Raw genomic sequence first — 22,858 nt, 5'->3', positions numbered from 1 at the left:
CAGAATAACCATAATGTACACACAATAACAAAGGTTAAACAAGAGCATACTACAACCAATACAAGAAATTAAGCTTTTAGCGACATTTTTAGTGGTGTTTGGATCGAAAACGGCGCAAATGTTATACACTAGTGGCATTAACCGAAAAATGCAGCAATAAGTAAAGCAATAGAGGCATTTATGAGAATAACGCAGCAAAATGTAAAGCAGTAGCGGTGTTTTTCTCATAAACACAGCAAAAGGTTAGCAATAGCGGTGTTTATGAGAAAAATGCCGCAAAATATCCTTTTATTGTTAATGAAACGACACCGTTTTTGCTAGGTTTAGTTTTATCCCAAACCAGGTTCCCGAAATCCCTTATTTTTTTCCCCAAATCAAAATCCCCAAATCCCTTGGATTTTCCCTAACCGTCTGTTGCATCGTCGTTCAGCTGAGAAATGGGAGTTCTAGGAAGTCTGGTCACAATTTAACTGAAAAGAAAGAGCCTATGACGCCTAGTAGTGACAGGCCTAAAAGGGAAAGGAAAGTCGTAGAAAGGTATTCAACTCCTTCTATTGCAAGGTCTTCATCGTCTAAAACTCTGACAATTGAAAATGTATGCTTTCTTTTCTGGGGTTAAGGATCTGGTTTCGTTCAAGTCATTTTCTTTATGTTATGATTGTTTTTTGAACTTTGATTTCCTTTTCAGGGTCATGGTACTCAACTTAAAGATATTCCTAATGGTATGCGTCTGTTCTCTTGCTTATTTGATTTTTTCCCCTAAGGTTCTACTGTATGTTTTCTTTAAATTTCATGGAATTGGATTGATTGTGATTCTATTTGTATTCAATTCTTAATAATATATGAAGCTCATTCTATTTGTTGGTGTTTCGAACAATTGCCATTGATTGGATATGGTCAAAGTTTCCAAGAAGGGACTTCGAAATTTATTTATATTTTTTTAGCTTCTATTTTAAGCTCTATTGATCATACCCTTTCTGGCAAATTTTTTATTTTGATCTCAATTTTTTGGCTTTGTAAAGAAAGACAAATTATGGGTTTTGTTTGTTTTCTTAATTTTTGATTCAAAGTTTCAATCTTTTATAAAGTTTCTGAGGAAAAGTCTGCTTATTTTCCTAGGGTTTCTTTCTTAGGGAGTTGGTGCCACCTGTTCTAAGGTTTGAACTTTTGATTACAGCATTTAGATTACAGCATTTAGAAGGGTTTTGGGTCAGGTTGGGTTGAATTCTTATAATTTTTTTTGGCATTGGGTGGCTTTGGATATTGATGAAATGAAAAGGGGTCCTTCATCTGCTTGTGATAATGCCTATGATACAATGAAATATGGTGGCAAAAAAATTCCTTGTTTGATATTTTTGGTAACTTTGCTTTTTATTTCATTGGCAATCGTTTTGGATTATAGAAGTACTGTAGAAGAAGCATTTCTTAATGTATTAGTTGATCCATCAACTAGGGAGATTAATGAAAATCGGGTAAAAAGGAAATTTCTCTACTTTTATTAGCTCTTTACCTTCAATTCATTTGCTATATGTGATTTGTCTTTTGTTTGAATTAATGTCCACTACCTTGAATTATGATTTTTTTTATTGCTTTAGCCTTTTATTGTTGGGAGGGTAGAAATGGTTTAACTTGTTGTTTAATGAAACCTTTGGAATTATGCTGGTTTTCTTTGTATAATATGTAATGATCTTTAGTGATTAATTAGATTTTTTAAAAGTAGATTTCGAAATTTCAGTATTAGTATGTTTATAAGTTTTTTGCAAGCATTCAAGATTGAAAAATGTCAGTGTATTGTTTGAATGCATCGAATTGAAAGATAGGTTGGAAATAGAGTTCTTTTTACTATCACAATAGCTAAAGTTTTGAAAAACTAAGAGGCATTACGTATTCTAGTTTTCGAGTACATGCAGCATATGCTGACATTAATGGTCTTTATAATAAGTAGTGTATTGTTGATCGATTTGGCATGTTTATGAGTTGGTTGGAAGTGGGGAAACGGAAAACTAACATTAGAGTGTAGTGTGTACTAATGCATTGATATATGTATGTTGGAAATGATGTTCTTTCATTAAGCCGAAAGCTAAAATTTTGAAAACCGAAAGAGGTATTTTGTATTCGAGGTGTACTCTTACTTGTCTTCAACCATTTTGTTTCATAATGTTTTTTAAAAAAATGTTACTGCATGGCTTGCACTATTTATTTTTGATGTTGTAACTCATTTCAGTGGCTTTCAAGTTGTCAAAGAGAAAAGCTGATAATAATCAATAAATGCTTCATATAATCCTCTTTGGAAAGAAAGAAAAGGTGATTGAGGGTTATATAGTCTTGTTGTTCCATGATGTGTTTTTTATGTACTTACTGTATTTTTCCATTTACAGCCTCACAGTTTGAAGAGAAACATTGGTCAATTTTCAGGCTATGTTTGGGTTGAGAATGAGGAATTTTCTTTGATTTTATTTATTCAATATATTTGGTTTGATTACAGATTTAAGTGATATTACCAATGAATATTTCTGGATTCAGAATAAATTATGTTTCACTTGCCTAGTAATGAATTATTTAACATAGATTGTTGCTTCTTTGTGTTTATGGTGGTACATGACATGCATTATCTTTGTTTTTGGTTATTATTAATTTCTCTGGATCTTTTTGTTTTCCTGAATCTTGTGATTTGTTCATTATCATCTTTTTCATGGTTCATGGCTTCATGGTGAGCTTTTCACTTTGATAAGGTTAGCTATGCTGATTGCACTTGCATGAGTTTTTGTGCTTGTATCTTTATTAGACAAGAATGTTTGTTTTTTTTCCGCTTCTATAAGGAGGGTTAAAACATTATATCTTTGTGACTATTTTCATAAGTTTTGATGCATCTAACATTGGTACGTTAGGAAATTTGATTATCATTATGATGACTTTCCTCTATCCTAGTTGCCTTCAATTTTTAATAAATTTGGTTTTAGTAATTTTAGTTTGCTAGATTCTCTCTGTTGGAGGAACCAAAATTTATACATGTTTTTGTTTAGGTAAAGCTGGGCTTGTAGATTCACATATTTTCTTTCTAAATCTCAAATAAGAATGAGCTACAGGAATCTAGCTAGGAATTGCTACTTTAGAATGATAACTTTTCTTTGATTTTATATTTTTTCTTCTCTCTGCCCTATTTTTAATCCCCAACATTTGTTGGTGGCTGAGAGTGCTTGATGCTTGTTATTTAATTTTCAATTTCTCTCTACAAAAGCGACGAAAAACACCCAAGGGGGAGACTTAAATCATCAGCAAAGATTTTTGCTAAATCACATGGTAGATTTCACTAGCTATATTATTTCTATTATGCTGGTGTCTAGAGTTTTTTTATGCGAGGGTATTCTTAAAAGAAAAAGGAATATTTGAAGTGGTTTTTGAGTTTATTAATTTTTTTGTTCAACATCCATTGTATTTATTTTGTGACTGGTAAAAGCAAAAGTGGCAAGAAACCTAAACCTGAGCCTAGTAGGGAAGAGATTCATAAAGTCGTTGTAGATATTCTAAAAAAAAGTAGACTTCAACACTATAAGTGTTATCTTTATCTATTTAATTCTTAGATGAAATGATTAAATTCACAATATTTGTGTTAAAGTTTTCTTTGTCTGATGCAGACAACATTATCTGATATCCTTCGGCAACTAGGTATGTTTTACCTTTAGTCATTAAAAGTATTTAAGTTACAATATTGATACTTAGACTCTTAACTAATTATAAGATTTTGATAATCTCAGGTACACATTTTGACCAGGATTTGATGCACAGAAAAGCCGAGGTGAAGGATATCATTACAAATGTGATAAATAACATGTCTGATGAGGATGAGGAAGGGGATGAAAGTGAGGAGAATGCTGATATAGGCGGTGGTGCTAATAAATATTGTGATGGAGATGATGATACGTAGTTCTCACTTGAGGAAATTATATGACTGGTAATTTATCTCTCCCTCTAGGGATTTGATTTGTAATTCTTAATAGAATTATAAAATTGTAGTCATTTTAGAGGTTCAATAGGTGGGATTGTAACATATGAGATAGTTACTTTTTTGTAGTAACTTATTGTAGTATGCTTGTAGTTGAAGTTTCTCATAGTGAACATCATGTTGTTTATTCGGCAGAAGTTTCAAAGATTTGAGTTTTATTAGAAAGTATGTACTGTAGTCATTAGATTGGGTTTTCAAAGATGATTATGTTAACATTTTGATCAAACATTATGAACAGTTCTCTTGTTAATGTTTTTGAACTCAAAAAATAATTTAAAATGTTTCTATTGTTAGGTCATTTAAATTTTGTATGATCATTTAAGGTAAGAATGTAAATGAGATGATTAAAAAAGAAGTTGAATTTGATATGGTCTTTAGCGACGCTTCTACTAAAAACGCCAAATAGAACATGATTTTTAGTGGCGTTTTTCGAGAAGCGCCGCTAAAGATCATGTTCTTTAGTGGCGTTTTTCCACATAAACGCCGCAAAATTTAGCGGCATTTTTTATAGCGCTTATTAAAATGCCGTAAATTGTTTTAGCGGCGCTTATAAGCACTGCTATAGGACCAAAAAAATGCTACTAAAAACTTGTTTTGCTGTAGTGAACACGTTCACAATCATATTCTAATCAAGCCAAAATAACATATTCACGTTTCATTAAGTCATAAAACTAACATATACTCCTACATGCAATTACACTCAACTCGCTTATATATAATTCATTTAGCAATAATTCATCAAGACTAAACAACGTATACATGCTTTTATAACCCACAAGTCTAGCTGATATATTCACATGCATTCACAAGTTAAATAGAAACGATCCAAACCACAATTACGTACGCAATTTACTATGAGAACATACTAACATTTTCATGAAACTTAAATCAACTCATGTAGCATATTATTCACATGTTTAGGCGTCCATCTCTCACCGTATTACCACAACAAATAAGATCACATTTAAACAATTATTTTCATAGCAACCACATACTCGTTTAGGCATACATCACTTTACACATATATACATTTTAAGATAATTTGGCACTTGAGGCTATGAAACATAAAAGTGAGCTCTATCACCACACATCAGATACACGGATCTCCAACACACCAAATGACTTATTGAGTCGAACATATCTCAAAAGTGAAGCATAAAGCTGACACCCTCCAACACACCAAATATGTCCCGTTGAATGGAGCTTAGCTCATATTCCCCTATCTCTCCAACATGTCCTAGGGCTTTAACGTCCAAATCATAAAACACATATAGGTAAGTACTCACAATCCTATGGCATGCCAACTATATCCAATGGTCTCATAAGGTCACAAGGCCAAAATATCCACAATTACAGAATTTTAATTATTGATTTAATGCACATCATCTCTGTTCATATTCATCAATTCACATCACAAACTTGTACACAATGTATGCTTATCGAGTTCACATTTAATTGCACTTAAAGTGCTACAATAACGCTCATTAAGTCATCACGTATCCAACCACATATGAGTGCATTAAAATCAGTTTATCACATACATAACATGTTACATTAGCATTACATTCCATAATTCAACACATACGTACTTACTGGTTTTTGCACATTTTCACTGCACATTTATATTGTTAACACAACATCATCACTATTTTTTGGCATGTTTAATATGCCCACAACACAATACAATTCATAATAGTCATCACACATGTCTCATTTCACAATATTACATCATAATAATCAATCCATAAATATTCTTATAATCACTTAATTTACCAAAAATAAAACAAGGGAAATAGAAAGCTTAGACTCGAAACTTAGGATAAGGGTTTAGGCTATTTCTAAGCTCCCAATTAACACTATAAATCGTGTCTACTAACAGCAATTCCAAACACTCACCGATTACACTTTTGCCGAAAAGCCGAAAACTTAAACTAGCTTTTTCTTGCCTTTCGCCTTGCTCGAAGAAGGTTCCAACTGTTTCGATGCTTCACACATAATAACCACACAATCAACATTTAGCCAAAGACTCACATCAAACAATCCAAAAGCACAAGCCTAAGTTAGGTTCTCTTTTGACCAAAATCATCGACATAAAAAACTTAAAATTTGAATATCTCGGTCTATACTTAACCTTTTCGCCTAAAACTAATTCAATTAATCTATTTAGTCACCTACGACTAATTCTCAACCTTTAAACTACACAAAACTACTCAATTCATGGTATCGACTTTTTCGACATGTTTTTGGCTATTTTTTGAAAATTCACTAAAACTCAAGAAATCTATATTGAAACTTCAAAACAAGTTTAGAAACCTCTTAATCATGTAAAAAAAATAATTGAAAAACACTTTGGAACCAAGTTTTCACTCAAAATCCCAGAATCCACCATTAACGACCAAATTTTCGGCTTTTATTTAAAACATGTGATTTAATAGTTGAAAACTTAGTTTTAAAGACTAAATAACATTTAAAACTATTTAGAAGTTGAATCGTTACCTTAGATAATGAAAAATTGAGCGTTTGATCGAAAACCTGAAAAATCTACAAGCTTGACAATTGAGGAATCTATGGTGTTTTTTTGAGTGTTTTTCTTGGATTTTAGGGAGGTTTAATGATTTGGAAAGTGATAGGAATCAAAAGAATTTAGGTTTGACAAAGAAAATTTTATGGGAGGAGTTGGGAGAGCATGGGACGACAAGAGCAAATAAAAGGGAGAAGTTAACGCGAAAATAAACTAGGTGGGGGAAGATATAGGGTGAATTTTAAATGTTGGTTAAATTGCATTATAAAAACCCAAAGTTTTGACTCTTTTACAAATCAATCCACTTTTTACAATTAAAGGTATTTAAAACTCATTTTCAGAAATTGATTTAATTTTCTAACAACCATATTAAAAAACATGATTGATCTACCATATCGCAAAATTTTAAACACTATTAAGACTAAAATTCCTAAAATACCATTAAAACTCTTAGGCCCAAATTTGGGGTGTTACAAGCATCTATATTATAAGAATTTTATGCCAATTTCAACATATTTTCTTTTTGGTCCCTAAACTCAAAACTGACAAAAATCACTTTATAAAATAGTCATATTTTCCATTAAAGCTTCAAACACAACCATTTAACATCCAAAACCTCAAAATTTAACAATGATAACTTTTCAAAACTTTGATAGTTTTACAATTTAGTACCCGAGCTAGCTAGATTGAGCTACAACGATCTCAAAAATCTAAAATTTACAAAAAAAAAAAAAAAACCCTAATATACATACCATGCAAAGCCGAATATCAAAAGAATTTCAAGCTTTCAATTCTTTGCTTCCATTGAGTTCGAACGGTGGGGAGGAAGATGAGAATGACATTTCTCTTTCCATCCATCTTTGTTTTATTAATAATTATGTTATTATTTTATTAATTTTAATCAAAATTCATACAAAAATAAAGCCATCATTCATGCATTAACCGTCCACTATGGTCTATTGTAGTCAATTTGCCTATTAAACCCTTGCACCATTAATAAATAAGTATTTTAGTTAGTAGAATTCAATAACTATTAACTTTTACGATTTAGGGTCTGTTTGATTGGCAGTAAAATGTTTTCCGTAAAATGATTTCTGGAAAATGTTTTACTTTTCTCAAAATGATTTACTGAAAAATATTTTTGGTGTTTGATTGAATCTGTAAAATATTTTCTCATTGTTGATGATTTCCGAAAATATTTTCCGGAAAAGTTGTTTTACATATATTAATATATATTAATAAATTTTTATATTTTAAATTGTTTTGACATATATTGCAATGATTTATTTATAATAATACTCAATTATTAAGCTACAATATTAATCGTTATAAATTGAAAAAATTAATATCAAATAAATTATTTGTAATTGTGTTAAAAAACAAGTATTAAATAATTATAAATTGCTTCAAATCACAATGAATGCTAGAAATAATATTATCCAAATACATAATTAGTAGTACACCACATAGTAACAACATTGTCCAAGTGCATAATATTACACCACATAAAAGTATCAATATCTTCAACCATGAGAAAATTTTTGAAGCCAAATTTTCTATGCTTCTTACTTTTAACTAAAAAGCTTTGGTTAATACAATACTTCAATAAATGATTTGGTTAATACAATACTTCAATATATTTGATAAGCATATCAAAATGAAAGCATGACAAATTAGTTTTCTTGTAGGAAATTGCAATTACTACAAGATTTTGTTATATATTATTAGGATTTCAATATCATGTATAATTAATTAATTAATCCTCATTATATATTTAATCAAGAATTTGAATGAAATTCATTTAAAATCAATATATTATTAGGTGTAATACATTAATATTTAACATATTATTTATAAAAAATATACATTAACAGTAAATATTATTTTTTGCAAAAACATTATTAAAATGGTGATGCCTCTTTTTAAAATATAAAAATTAAATTATAAATTGCTATCAAGTGTGTTTTCTTTTTTATTTGAAATTTTAAACAAAAAAATGGAACAATGTTATAATTTTTTTATTTCTATTTTTATAATTTTAAATTAAAATTGATTAATTTTTATAAAAATAAATAACGTTTAAGTGCATTGCTATAATTGCCATAATCTCAAATGTCCAACATAAGTTTGTTTGCTCTATTTTCAGCATGAAAAAAGCATTCAAATGTTTACAACAATATCAATAATAAGTTTGTTTGCTCTATTTGATGTATCATGCCAGAGCATATATATTCAAATTGTAACCAAACATTGGTAGTAGATATTTAAAACTGGCAATTTAAAACTAGAAATATTTGATGAATCATGCCAGGGCATATATGTTCAACTTCCTTGCAAATCTCTTATGCTAAATAAACTAATTAGTATGTCAATATATATCTGTTGAAATATAGATGGTAAGGGCGTAGTTTTAGATTAAATTGATGAAACCTTTTCGTTTTTACATGAAGTTGATGGAAATATGCAAAGAAATCTCAGTAAAACTCAAATTACAGCACCTCGCTCTTTAACAGAGAGCGTTCTATTATTCAGGCTATTAATTTCTACCCTCTAAGAACATTTTGAGGCTATTAATTTCTAGTCTCAAAAACCAATTCTTTAGTCAATTGAATATGGTTAGCATACGAGAAAATGAACGAACAAAATGGATCAATATCAGTGAAAACAAGTAACACATTTTCAAACAAATGAACAAACAAACGAATCAATATCAGTGAAAGCAAGTGGAACAAAAACATAATTCAACAAAGATCTTATCACTGTTTCGTTTTTCCTTACAATTTCAAGGATTTGAAGGATCATAATCTCGTATGATGAAACTCGATTTGAATGAATAAATGAATCGATCAACAGCTTATGTTTAGGAATTTTCAATTTCGAAGCAGTTTACTATGGATAAGAACAGAAGTCACATTGGACCAAAAGTAAAATCCTACGTTCGAAATTCAAAGTTCAAACCGTCAAACAAAGACTAGACCTAAATTAACAATTAGGCATCAAAGCAAAACTTCAAACGTTGAATTAAAGGTCACACAATACTGTAAAGGTAGGTGGTTGCTATGCTAAAATTCAAACCCAAACTCCAAATATTGTCGACTTTATAGTCAAATTACAAAGATAAAAGATGGGTTTCGTGCAAAATTAACCATGAAAATGGCTTGAAGCATTCATGAATCATGAGACCATTACCAGGAAGTAAAGCACCAAAATTAAGCATTCAGCAAAAGGCAGCTTACTATAAATGGCTAAAGCATCCGTTAAGAGACCACACTCTAAGTCTGAAAACCAACACAAAACAAGGGTTCTTTTACTTTTATTCATAAACTTCCTAGTTCACATACAGAGTTTGCTCCTAGGCCATTGCATCTCCACTCAATGTATTATTCCACTCACAAAGAAAAACCACAAAAACATTCTTCCCACAACCAACTGGGAAAATAAAAGTAAAATAGGTTCAATTATATATTCCCATTCAACAGGATACAACATATATACTCATTCTCTACACAGAACATTATGTATAAAGAGGGCAGAATATAAATCAACAACAAAGATGAAAACATTATATTTACAAAAGATTACTAGAGATAATACAACCATAAAGATCAATCCTTTTTCCAGAAAATATTATATCGAACATTATATCGAACACACAAACGGCCACAGAAATATTACTTTGATTACAAAGCCTATTAATCAAAGTTGAAAAAATTACAACATCAGGCTCAACACCTAACTTCAGCATTTTCCCCAAAACAGAAAACCCAAAATCAATTCGACCTAATTGACAAAAGCAATTAATCAAGATGCTCACAGAATAAACATCATGGGAAACACCTAATAATTCCATCTGGCTACACATAGAAACAACAATGGCATAATGTTTCATTCTAACAATGGCTGCAAATAATTTAGTGAATTCCACAATTGAAGGCTTTGGGTACTTTTCAATCATCTTATTGAACAAACTCAAAACATGATCAACATTATCGAAGCGGTGGTCTGTTTTTCCCTTTCCTCTAACATGCATGGACATGGGTTTCTTACTTAGGCAGTCGATGTGGGTAGCAATGGTGTTAGAAGAAGAAGAAAAAGAGTGGAAATTAGAAAGATGGCTTCCAGTATTAACAACCGAACGAAGAATAAAAGAAGAAGGAAGCTTACCCATCATTTGAAAGCAGAAATGGCGTGGCGATGAGCGACCAAAAAGAAATGAAAAATAAACGGAGCATAAAAGCCAAAAAGAAATGAAAAATAAACGAAGTAACCGTCGAAAAATAGAATTGCAACGTACCAGCAGCGGTTTCCAGTTCTGAACCAAAATGAAGCTTTCAAGAACGGAAATTTGAAGGAATGAAGGAATGAAGGAAGGGAGAAGAATGGATGAAGGGAGCTTACTGGATGAAGGGAGAAGAATGGATGAAAGGAGAAGAATGCCTGAGAGCTTTAGGAAAATGTCTTACGGAGATTGAATCGGTAAGACAATTTCCCAAAAATTGTAAGGCATTTTCCCGTGTTTTGGAGTTGATTTTCCAAAAGGAAAATATTTTCCTCCAATCAAACACTGGAAAATGGGGAAAACCAATTCCGGAAAATATTTTCCCCTATCAAACAGACCCTTAGTTTTTGTACCTTAATTAATCATTCAACCATTCAAAATTTCGGACTAAAATTAAAGACACCTATATAACAAATATTTACGGGCTCGATTTATGAAAACAAGATTCCGATACTTCATTTTTCAAAACCACTGAATTTAAGGTCTAACCACTTGTACCTTAACTAATTGTCCAAAATTCACTATAACACTGTATTTGACTAGTAAATATTAAATGATAATATTTACGAATTCATTCATTAAAATTATGATCTCAAAACCACTATTTCTGTCACCACTAAAAAACAGATTATTAAAAAAACTTTCACTGTGACCAAGGCCCCCACATAAAAAGCAAAAAAAGATATATAAAATAAGCATAAACATAAAGATCACCCTATAGTTGAATCTTTTTCTTTCATTTTAATGGCACACGAACATCCAAAGTAACTCTAAGTTACATAAAACTCTTAAATTCATGAGAAATAGGTTTCGACAAAATTGCCAAGAAAACTTACCAAATTGCTTTGCCATAGATTCATTAAAACCAGTTGGAAGGTCATGAACTTGGACCAAGAAATCAATCAAAAAAGAGGGACTTGAAGCAGATCTTCACCCTTTTCTAAACAATGGTACACTAACAAATGATTATTGAATGTCCATAGACCACCATCAATAACCTTTTATAAATTAACTTCATTGAAAAATCGAAAAAGGAACCTTTTTTCCCAGATTTGGAATCGCCATGCCACCATTTGGATGCCAAATATTAGCAAGAGTGTTCCGATAGCGTGAAACTGAATTACACTGGTAGTAAAAAAACTACCCACCAAACAAAGGTCAAAACTTGATTCAGACTCCTCGGTAATGGGGATTTCCAACACCACCTCCTCATCGTCATCGATGTTTAACCTAACCAAATTCTCTTCCATTATGTACAGAATCTAAGGAGAATCTCCACATATCCAAACAAAACAGTTAATGACAACAAAAAACTGGAAGGAAAATGTGCAAAGAGTAGACAACCGACTTGCAAAAGAGCAAACTTTATGACAATGTTAAACATGTTTAAGTTAAATTTAAAGTTTTTAAATATACTCATTTCGTATTAGACCTGTTCATAGGTCGGGCTACACGTCTAGGTTCGAAGGCTCGCCCGAAATTTGAGAGGATTTGGACAAAAAAATTAGGTCTCTTTAAAATATGGGCTGAGCTCGGGCTTGAACATTCAAGACTTGACCCGACCCGTTTTAAGTTTATAATAATTTATATTATGTTATTTTTATATATTATATAATTTAGAACACATTAAAAAAATAAACCTATACTAAATATATAATACTACTCTAATGTAAACATTAAAATAATGTTAAGATGACTCTATAAAAAAAATTTAATAAATAAAAAATGTATAAAATTATTAAATAATAAAACAAAATAAATATATTTTAAAAAAAATTAAAAATAATATAAGTGGGCCTAAAATGGGCATGGGTTAATTTTTTACAAATATGAGTGAATTTAGGTAAAATTTTAGGCCCAAATTTTAGCCCGGACCGGACTTAAGTAATAATAAAATATGTTAATATCATTCTTAGACTCGAGCGATGAGCACCTCTATTTTATATCAACTGTAAATGAATTTATTAAATTAATAAATAATAAAAGTTATTAATTAAAAATGTTTACTTGAATAGTAGTGCAAATAATTTATTAATTAATTTTGATATCTACGTTTGTTTTAAAATTTTAATCTTTTGATAATACATTTTTATAAAATCCGAAAACAATTATAAATTTTACATCGAATTTAACATAAACTTTTCTCAAATCCAACTTCCTTGATCATGCAAATGAATGTGAACCAAGTGATTTCACATATCCAATTTTAATTTCTTAATTATCAATAATTTTTACAAATTCGAATAATTATTTTATCTTTTAAATTAAATATATATATATATATTCTTGATTTTCTCAGTTAATAATAAAATATACTAACGATAATATATCTGTTTTATTATTTAAATCATTGTCACCCGTTTAAAGTAGTGTTCTAAAACTATTGATTTTTATAACATATATGAAATGTAAATTTCAATTAAAAAAAGATTGGATTTTATAATTTCATACATCTACCTTTATATCACTTTGGTGTTTTGAAGTTATAAAATCATCATTTATAAGCTAGTTTTAACAACAAAATACACCATTTTTGGGTCACCTTTTAAGAACATGACATCGAAATTTGGAAATGAAAAAAAAGGGATGCACCCCATCCTCACCAACTTCTTCCACTTTTTATATTTACCTTATTACTCCTTTTCATTTCACCATTTTCAACATTTTCGAATTTCTTCTCCATAATTATAATTATAGTCCCTAATACATTAGCAAATTTTTAAAAAGGTGTTTTTCTTCTTACAAATCAAACATTTGTGCAAATAATGCTTAAAGTTAGTTAAATTAATTATGAAATTTCCAAATTTTCTTATAATAAATGCATTTCTTACAAATTTAAAATAATGACATTGTACATATTCAATAATACCATTAAAAGAAAAACCCTACAATCTTTTTTTTTTCAAATAATTCTTTTGTTTTGCTTTTTTTTCTCTCTCTAAATTTTATTATAATCAATTGGCCGCAATTTTCTCCCTCACATCATCCATTTCTTTCTTTATTCTTCTCATTCACTCCACATGTCTTCTTTCTTTTCAGTTTGCAGATCTATTTTGTGAGTATCTTTGTTGTCTTCACAAGTTGTGATGGACAGATGATGGCACCTATCATTCTCTAAAGTGGGTGGCTCTTTGTCAGCTTCTTAATTTGCTTCTATTTTGAGAGTATTTCAGAATAATAAATATTCCACGAGTCGATTTGGACTCGTGTTGTCTTAAGTTTTATATGTTTCTTGTTTGTTTTTCCATTGTTTAATAAGTTATTAATTTTAAAAGTTTTTGTCTGCTCTTGTAGCACATTTTTTTAGTATTGCTCATGCATGTAACCTTAGTTTTACAAGTGATTTTAGGAATGTTTTTATTGTCATCCTCTTTAGTTTGATGAATGCTCGATTCTTTTGTCGATTTTTGCTCACCGCTTTGGACCATCTGGGGCTAATTTCCTTAACGTATTAAGTGCTTGCAATCACTACAGCTATGTCGTGCTTGAGTTGTGACAAAATCAATTGTCAATGTGTCATAATGTTCTATTGATGTTGAGCTAAAACCTTTGTTGTGTTGATGGAGCTTGTTCTTCACCATCTACAACGAGTGTTTGTTATTTTTTCCCTGAATTGTATGGTTCCATTCATTGAATGAATTAATGAATTTACCTTTTTTAAAAAATAATACTATTAAAAAAATAAAAAAAATATTTGGTAATATATTAAAAAATATTTAAATAGAAGAGATACGAGACAACTTTTTAGGACTATTTGTAGAACTTAAAATGGTTTTCACCTATTTTGCACTTACACATTAGTACAAAATTTAAATTTTATTTCTTAACCTATTAAATTAAATTATGTTAATTTTCCAAATAATTTATATCATCTATTTCAATATATAATGTATGACATCCTAAAACTTCAGCATTTAGAAAAAATGTTTTTATTTTAAAAAATCTTAATTACATTTTTAAAAATTCGCATATAAATTTAATAAATAGTGATAAATAATTATTGTAATGTAATCCATTAAAGTACAACCGTTTTATAAATAATAAAAATAATTGTTGTAATGTGATACATTTTAACTTACATAAAATCTAAAATTTCAATTAAGTACATGACGGTAAAAAAAATAGTGTTTTTTTCATATATTATGTAATTTATAACGCATAAAAAGTGAATCTATAATATTGTTATGATGTAAACATTAAAAATGGTAAGACGATTGATTAAGTTTGACGATTGATTAAGTTTTAGGTCGATTGACATGTGTATTATAGGTTTGAGTGCGTTAAAGCTTATTATCTTTTAATTTAAAATTACTAAATATTAAATTAAAAATAACATATTTATATTTTTAAAAATAATATGAGTAAATTTAAAATGATTTTAAAAAGAATTTCAAATCTAATCAATGATGCTTAGAAGGTATGCTCCCTCAATACCTCCAATTTTATGATTAAACACAAGCAAAACCCAACTAGCAAGGAAATTCTATAATTAAAAAAAGAAAAAGGGAAAAAGAAACTTAAAAGTTCCATTTCTCTTGCAAAACCCGGATCCTTTTAACACTAATAATTACTTTTTAATCAAAAGCTTAAAAATTCCTCAAAGCCTCGACCTTTCCCTAGAAAACCAAACGGTAGAAAACAACTAGAGCGGATCACTGCTATGGTTGTGATATAAACCAAAGCGGGTCTGTTTTGTTTTTTTTTTTTAGCTAAACAACAATGGCGGGGATAGCAATATTGCTAGATCTATACAGGAAAAACCCAAGCTTTTGCTCTCAACAAAGCTTCCACTCTTCTGGGTTCTTCTCTGCCTCAGCTGCCGCCGCATCAGCTGCCGCTACCGTCGTTGCTGGAACCCCTTTTGCCTCCAGGTTCCTTTTTGGGTATGTTCATATCCGTGTATTTTTGTGGTTCTTTTGTTATTTGCTTGGTTGACAGTGGTGATTAGCAGAACCATTTTGGCTGTTGATGGTATTTAGGCAAACGTATCAGTGGTCCTCTCATCGTCCGTATGTGTATGCACGAGTCATGACTGAATTTTATGCTCAGTGAACAGTGATAATTTGATTGGACTGGATAATGGTTGTTCATTGAATTTAGGCAATTGGGTTTTTTTTTTTCGGTTTCATATACATTTTTCATGTGTACATGTATGATGTATTTTCTGAAGGCTACATGCCTTCATCTGTGCGTGTAAGAATGCCTGTATTTGCTTTGTTTATTGGTAAATGGACAGCGCTGAGGATTGGGTTTATGTTAGAATAGTTCAATAGTTTCAAATTTTGGTTATTGTTACTGTACTAGGCAGCCCCTTTGGTTATAATTGCTTAGTAAATTATTGATGTAAATGTGTGACATGTTTGTGCATAAATTTGACACTGTTAGCCTAGTAATTGTACTGCAGTAATCCCAAGGTTTCTCATTGTGATGCTGCTGCGGCATTCCCTGAAGATTACATTTCAAATGTACAAAGATTATCTGAAGATATTGTTAAGAATGTTAAGAACTTAAAAAATGATGCTCTCAAATACGCTGTGAAGGAGTATAAGGTTGAATTGAAGCCTCTTTATTCAGCTTTTGAGTTGAGGCCATTTGCTATGACAACTTTGAGGTCATTTCTGACGTTCTATTTGCCTCTGTTGGAGCCTGCCACAAACGTAGAAGAGGATGATGAAGATTTCCTGCAGGACACTCCTAAAGAACTACATGTGGATTTGGTTGTTCCCTTTAAAAAGTCGGTGAAGCAAATAATCCGTGAGGTGAGTTGTTTTCTTTTGGTCTTTCCCTTGATATCCTGAAATCTGCAGATTGCTTGATACTGTTCATCTGCCTCTCTCTTTATTGTTCCTAGCTTACATGAAGTCTTCTTATGTTCTTTCAACAAGTGATAAGCAAAAAGCCAGATATTTGTATAATTCATCCAGTAAGCAATTAAAGTTAATAAACATATACGGAGTTAATATTTACACATGACAAATATGTTCGGTTCTTCTTTTAGTGGTGTTCATCAAATCTAAGCTCCAGACCAAAGTCTTTTTGTTGTAGATTGTTGGATCTCCATATTTGAACCTCATTGCACTCCAATTGAGGCAATCGTTTGCTGTTTTAACTTTTAAGGAATATCTGAACTTCATTATGTTTTATGACTACTCAGACCACTGTTGTAACGACAAGACGGGTTCTTGAAAGACTTGCTGTTATTTATGTTTCACAGCGCATGGCGTGGAAACTCCTTAAAGGTACTTTCTGTCTGTTATTCTGCAAAGTCATGCTAGTGGGTCAGTGGTTGTTCTTTATCTTGCCTGTGAATTAAAAGGGACAAGAAATGCTGTTACTCTTACTATTATAGTCTCAATATTCTTCAGTGTTGTTAAGGGCACAAGGCGCACTCTAAGCGCCAAAACCCTTATATTGCCTCAGGCACAAAGTGCAAAAATAGCTATAGCCTGAGTGAAGTAAAGCACAATATGTATATGTGTGAGGCTTTGTATGTATCCGTATCCAGATGCGTGTGTGTATTTGTAAAGCTTATGACATTTAATAAACTCTAAAGTGTGGTCTAGTGTATCTATAAAACATGGTAGTTTTTATTAGTCTATATGCATGATTTACTTATGGTCTATGTCTATAGTTGAATACTTAAATATTAAGAAGTTTAATACCATCTCTTTCTTACTAGTAAAAGTTCATCGTATGAAAAAAAGTGAAAAATAAAAGAAATTAAATGAGGCGTCCTTACAGAAAAAAACGCCTAGGTTAGAGGTGTGTGCTAAGGGTTTTAGGTGCTTTTGTTGTCTAGTGCTAAGGTGCAGGTGCCCCTAGGTGCACACCTTGACAACACTGATTCTTTCTGATTATAGCTATAAGCTGCTAATGAGTTTGGCAACATAAACAGATGTTCCGAAATCAGCTGTCCGGAAGTCCCAAAGGGGATTGCCTACAACAGTGTACTTCTTCAGAGTTAGCAGAACTACTTTCCGAGGTCAATACCATTATATGTCCTCCACTTTATTGTATGTAGTTTCTTTAGCTTTGTAACATCTTTCCTTTTCCCCCCAATATCTATTCAGGTCACCTGCTTGGAGTTGTGGCAGCGGCACTTGTTCAAACTGGTATTGAAATCTACCGATGCTTTTGTCGCAAAACAAACTCCGAAGAGAGTGATGAAGTCAACCTAACAGAGCAAACTAAACTTCTTGGAAAGAAGATTTCTGGTATTACCATCAGGTGTGGAGCATCGTTGATATTTGCTTCCATTGGAGCTGGGATTGGTGCTGTACTTTTCCGTCCTTCAGTTGGTCAATGGATCGGTAAGTAAGTCAGCCATACGGATTGGTAATAGACTAATAGTTGCCTGTTATTGCGACCCCAAATTTGTTTTCAAGTTTTAACATGTCTTACAACTGCATCATTTTGAAGTAGGCATTTATTTTTACAGGCTGTGCTGCCGGAGACTTGGCGGGGCCAATAATAGTATCAGTTTGCCTGGAGAAAGCTTTTCACGTGAACCTCTAGAGCACTTTCAAATTTCACATTTGTATTTTAGTACACCTTTTCAGAGAGTTCAATGAAATTTTACCAATAATAACACACTTCATTGTAGTTTTGATTTTTGGGGAGCAGAAGTGATTCTCAAAATGCTAATCCGAATTTCTTTTTCCCTTTTGTTGGGGGCAATTCTCTTTATCGGTTTTTTAACATTGAACTTTTGATAGCACTGTATCTGATAAGTTTTGATGTTTCATTTCTTAAAAATAAATCATGTTTTGAGAAGACAAGTGGCATTACAGCATCAGTTGAATCTGACGTTTTGTCCAAACCCATTTGACGTTATTGAGAGCAAGTGAACTGCATAATAAGCATTGAATCTTGTTTTGGCAGATTCCTCTACTTGTCCTTACTTAACAAAGTTCTGTTCGTCATTTTAAATTAGATTCCGGATCTATATCCATCATATACGTGTGATTAAAAGCCGCTTAACCATTTTCTATCTTCCCCTCCTGAAAAATTAGCTCTGTGAAAACCAATAAAATGCAAATGATGACAATCGACAATAACCCGACGGCAATCTAGGTTAGGAAAACCCATCTATACAGTTTGATTTTTTGTTCTCTCGTAATTAAATCGCACAAAGTTAGTCAAATTAACTCTACAGAGGTATTCTCCTTTTAAGGAGTTCCTTCTTCATCTCATTTTCTTTAGGAAGCTTTTTATTTCTTTGTAATAATACACTTTTACTGAAATAAGCAGCATAGAACATGTTGGAACACATGCTCCTTCAATCCTAGGCTTACCAGCGTCTTATAGTAATTAAAGAGCATTCGACCCCCCTTCATCCTATGAGGTTTATCTTCCAACTTAACTCACCCTTAAAAAATGTGTAAACACGCTCGCAAGCAATTTAAATTCAGCTTGAACGAAAATGCATCTGGATCATCATTGATAAGTTCGATACCTTAATGGTTGACCCCAGTAGTTGGCTTCTAAGCTAGACTATTAAGATACTGGTTTTTAACACAAGCTACTATAATTTTCTTTTTCAATACAATCAATTACATTAAAAAGGGAAGATAAAAAAGTAAAGCAAACACATGAGTCAAATCCTAAAATTTAGGCCAACATAACTTAAACCCCTCACGGGTTATCGCCGGACGCGAGCAACTATGACAGAGACTAGAGACAAACTCTTTGTATATAAAAAGGAGAAGACTAGAAACAAACTTAACTTGATCTACCTGGTTCAATTCTATACTAAAAAAAAAAAAACTGCTAATGTACCAAATTTGAAAATTATTAGTTCAATTGTCCCAAATCATTACCACAGCAATCACTCCAACACCTAACAAGACAGCCAAGAACTTGTAGTGAGGTTTGTCGACTGAAACTGTCTTATGGGGCGTATAACCTTTAGATAGCAAATGGTTTATGGATACATAGATGAACACTCCACAGGCTAACCCCATTGATATGGCAAATATCCAATCAGCCATAACACCCTCTGTTGTGGCATCGAGTATGATCCCGATGGCTACACCAGCCGGACTCGATATGGCGAATGCGAACGCGTAGGCTATGCATGACAAAAATGGACGGTCGGGGATCATTCGGAGCAGTGCTATTCCCATTGCAATGGCTGCAAATATCTTATGCAATGAGATTATCCATAAGGTTTTCCATGCATCGGCTTCGGTCTCCGCAACTCCGATGGCAATGCCTTCGAACACCGAATGGAAGCACAAGGCAACTATCAACAAAACACTATCCCCGAAAGAACTCACAGAAGAGAGCGATGAGGACCGTTCACAGGCAGCGTCTGTCCCGGTGCCTGTCCCTGCAATTTAGGCAAGAAGTGAGGTAAGAAGGTAGAATAATGAGTATATATATATAAACAACTTTCTTACCATGAAGCTCCAAATCATAAGTATTACATGATGAACCCTTTCCTTTGCCATACACATAAGAAACCACAGAATCAGCCACCATAGTGACTAAATATCCAACACAAGTCAACATAAAAGCAAAAGGGTATTGTTTAGTCGTCAAATCCTCGAACGTTTCATTAGCATCACTCAAGAAATGCATTATGGCAGTCCCCAAGAAAACCCCACCTGCAAACTGAGTTCCCAACACCAGAAAACCCTGGTTCCATTTAAGAAAATAGGGCGACACCCCACTAATGAAGGTCCCTACAAACACGAGAATCAAGCACCAGATCTTGACCAGAACCAGGGATTTAGAACGTAGGTTATGTCTCTTATTGCTTGCCGTATCATCATCATCATCACTGCCGCCATGGGAGGTGTCAGAGAGGAAAAGAGAAAGGTATAGGAAGAGGAAGAAGAGAAAACTCGACACTTTCATTTGAAACAAGTTGAAACTAAAATCTGGGTTTCCAGTTTATGGCATGTTAAACAGAATATATAGTAATGCTGCCAAAAATAAAAAGAGGTTATATATAGAAAGAGAGAATAGTCTGAAGTAGAAAAGAAAAGAGAAGCACCAACTGGGAGATTTAAGGAGTAATGGTATATTTTGATGATAGTAAAAATATAATTTTATAATTTTAGAGGGAATTTAAAATTTTATAAATTATAAATAAAAAAATTATTTTAAGGAGGGGCAGGGCATGCGCCAACCTTCCCGATGAAAGTTGGTAAATAAGGAGAAGACAAAGTTTTAGATTATTTTTCAAAAGATTGGTTGAATTATGTTTATTTTGGCATTTTCTTTTTCATTTCTGTTGGGACGCCACATAACGTGGCAACAAAATGCGATCGAAAAAAAATAAAAAAAAAATACAAGAGAACATCAAAATTAGGAGGTTGAATAAAACCCCTTTAAAATTTAAATTTGTATTTTTTCCTATTGCATCATTTGGATTATTAATTTATTTTTCTTCTTCTTGCAAATTGAGGATTAAAATTTAAACTCTAACATATCAACCTTAATTATTACTTTCTTACATGGTTCTCAACAACAAATATATTAATTTATACAAATGATTTCAACTCAACTTCAACTTTACTACACCAATACTTTATTCACAAATAATTAAGTTGTCATTAATCATATTTTTGAATTAGTCAAGTTGATAAGTCCTATTTATCATCCTATCTCAATTTGATTTTTTTTCAAATTGAAATCTTGTTTCAAGTTAAAGAACATAAATACTATTTGAACACTCTTTTAAAACAAAATAAGCGAAAAATAAAACAAGATAATTAGTATGATAAACTTAATTTGATAATTTATTTATTTGAGACATCAAATTAATCAATTTAGAAATTTTATAAAGATATATAATTTAGCATTTTATACGCTTTTAATATATATATATATATATTTATAAAATTTTGGAAAAATATTTTATAACTATTAGGGTACTTACACCAATTTAATATTTTGAGTTGTAAAATTCAATTTGACTCGAACTCAAGAATTGAATTACTTATTCGAGTAATTTCGAGAAAACCTACTAAATTCAAATTGAAAGTTGTAAATTTTTAATATGAAAATTTATTTTAATGATGTTGATGAATTTTTTCTTTCTTTCTTATATATGTCTATTGATGAAAAGAGATAGAGAAATGTAGATTAATATAATGATGGTGAAATATTTGTGGAAGAGTTGAGAGTTTTGAAGGTGATTCATTCGAATAACACCAACAAAATACAGACAATATATGATGTGAGGAGCAATAAATTAATCAATAATGCCAACCCAAAACTAAACTACACTTTATTTGTTAGACTCAAATATTAATCCGAAAAATAAAAGTTTGGCTTCGACATGCCTAAACTCACTCCATTTTTAATTTTATAATTTATATCACATCAAATTAATATTTTCAGCCATTATAAATGTATCATCTCTTTAATCATTTAACTCAAAATCAAAACACTTTGATGAATTTTTCCAGAAACAGCCACTTGAATATTAAGAAGTAGATAAGTAGAAAAGTAAAATTATACTTTATTCCTTTAAAATGATAAAATTTTGATTTAATCCTTTAAAAATAGTAAAAATTACAATTTAATTTCGACTCTCTAAAATTTTTTTCTAATTTCGCCGCTGGTTACAGCCATCCAATTCGAGTTGTTACTACTAAAAACGCATATTGTCTCCCTGTGTTGGCATATGTTAGGCCCAAATCTATTACATTGCCTTAAAAAATTCTCTAAATAAAACATTAAAATATATTAAGTTATTTCTATTTAAAATATTATAAAAGTACTAAAATTGAAAAATAACAACATCTTTTAGAATATACAAAATAAGTCTAAATGAATTTAAATTATTCATTTATAAATATGAGCAAATTTAGACAAAATTTGAAGTTTGTTGTTTATATTTCAAGTAAAATACAATTTAAGCAATATGTATGACATGCTGCTATTAATACCATACAAAAGGGTTTAAGAAATATTTATTGGTTAAATTATATCATAAGTCTATGTATTTTCACAAGTTGAGAATTTAGTCTTTATAAATTTATTTTAGGAATTTAATTTCTATTTTTAGATTTTAAAATTCAGATCTAATTGTTAAGACTGC

The 22,858-nt window shown here is 31.1% G+C and overlaps 2 protein-coding genes and 1 pseudogene across 2 annotated transcripts; 2 read left to right on the top strand and 1 right to left on the bottom strand.

Moving 5' to 3' along the window:
• The first annotated feature begins 487 nt into the window (after positions 1-487).
• LOC105781599 (DEK domain-containing chromatin-associated protein 1-like) lies at positions 488-4,254 on the top strand (annotated as a pseudogene).
• An 11,107-nt stretch (positions 4,255-15,361) lies between these two features.
• On the top strand, positions 15,362-18,489 carry LOC105783287 (uncharacterized). The gene is made up of 6 exons (XM_012608662.2): positions 15,362-15,686; positions 16,208-16,562; positions 16,958-17,042; positions 17,699-17,785; positions 17,874-18,113; positions 18,242-18,489. The coding sequence occupies exons 1-6, from the start codon at positions 15,523-15,525 to the stop codon at positions 18,316-18,318; spliced, it is 1,008 nt and encodes a 335-aa protein (XP_012464116.1). The 5' UTR covers positions 15,362-15,522; the 3' UTR covers positions 18,319-18,489.
• Positions 18,490-19,382: 893 nt separating this feature from the next.
• Positions 19,383-20,784, bottom strand: LOC105783289 (zinc transporter 11). The gene is made up of 2 exons (XM_012608664.2): positions 20,205-20,784; positions 19,383-20,134 (listed from the first exon to the last, which is right to left on the bottom strand). The coding sequence occupies exons 1-2, from the start codon at positions 20,662-20,664 to the stop codon at positions 19,602-19,604; spliced, it is 993 nt and encodes a 330-aa protein (XP_012464118.1). The 5' UTR covers positions 20,665-20,784; the 3' UTR covers positions 19,383-19,601.
• Between the last annotated feature and the right edge of the window lie 2,074 nt (positions 20,785-22,858).

Source organism: Gossypium raimondii, chromosome 13 (genome assembly GCF_025698545.1).
Source record: "Gossypium raimondii isolate GPD5lz chromosome 13, ASM2569854v1, whole genome shotgun sequence".
Lineage (NCBI taxonomy): Eukaryota > Viridiplantae > Streptophyta > Magnoliopsida > Malvales > Malvaceae > Gossypium > Gossypium raimondii.
The sequence above is the reverse complement of the archived record's forward strand: the minus strand, read 5'-3'. Positions and strand labels throughout refer to the sequence as shown.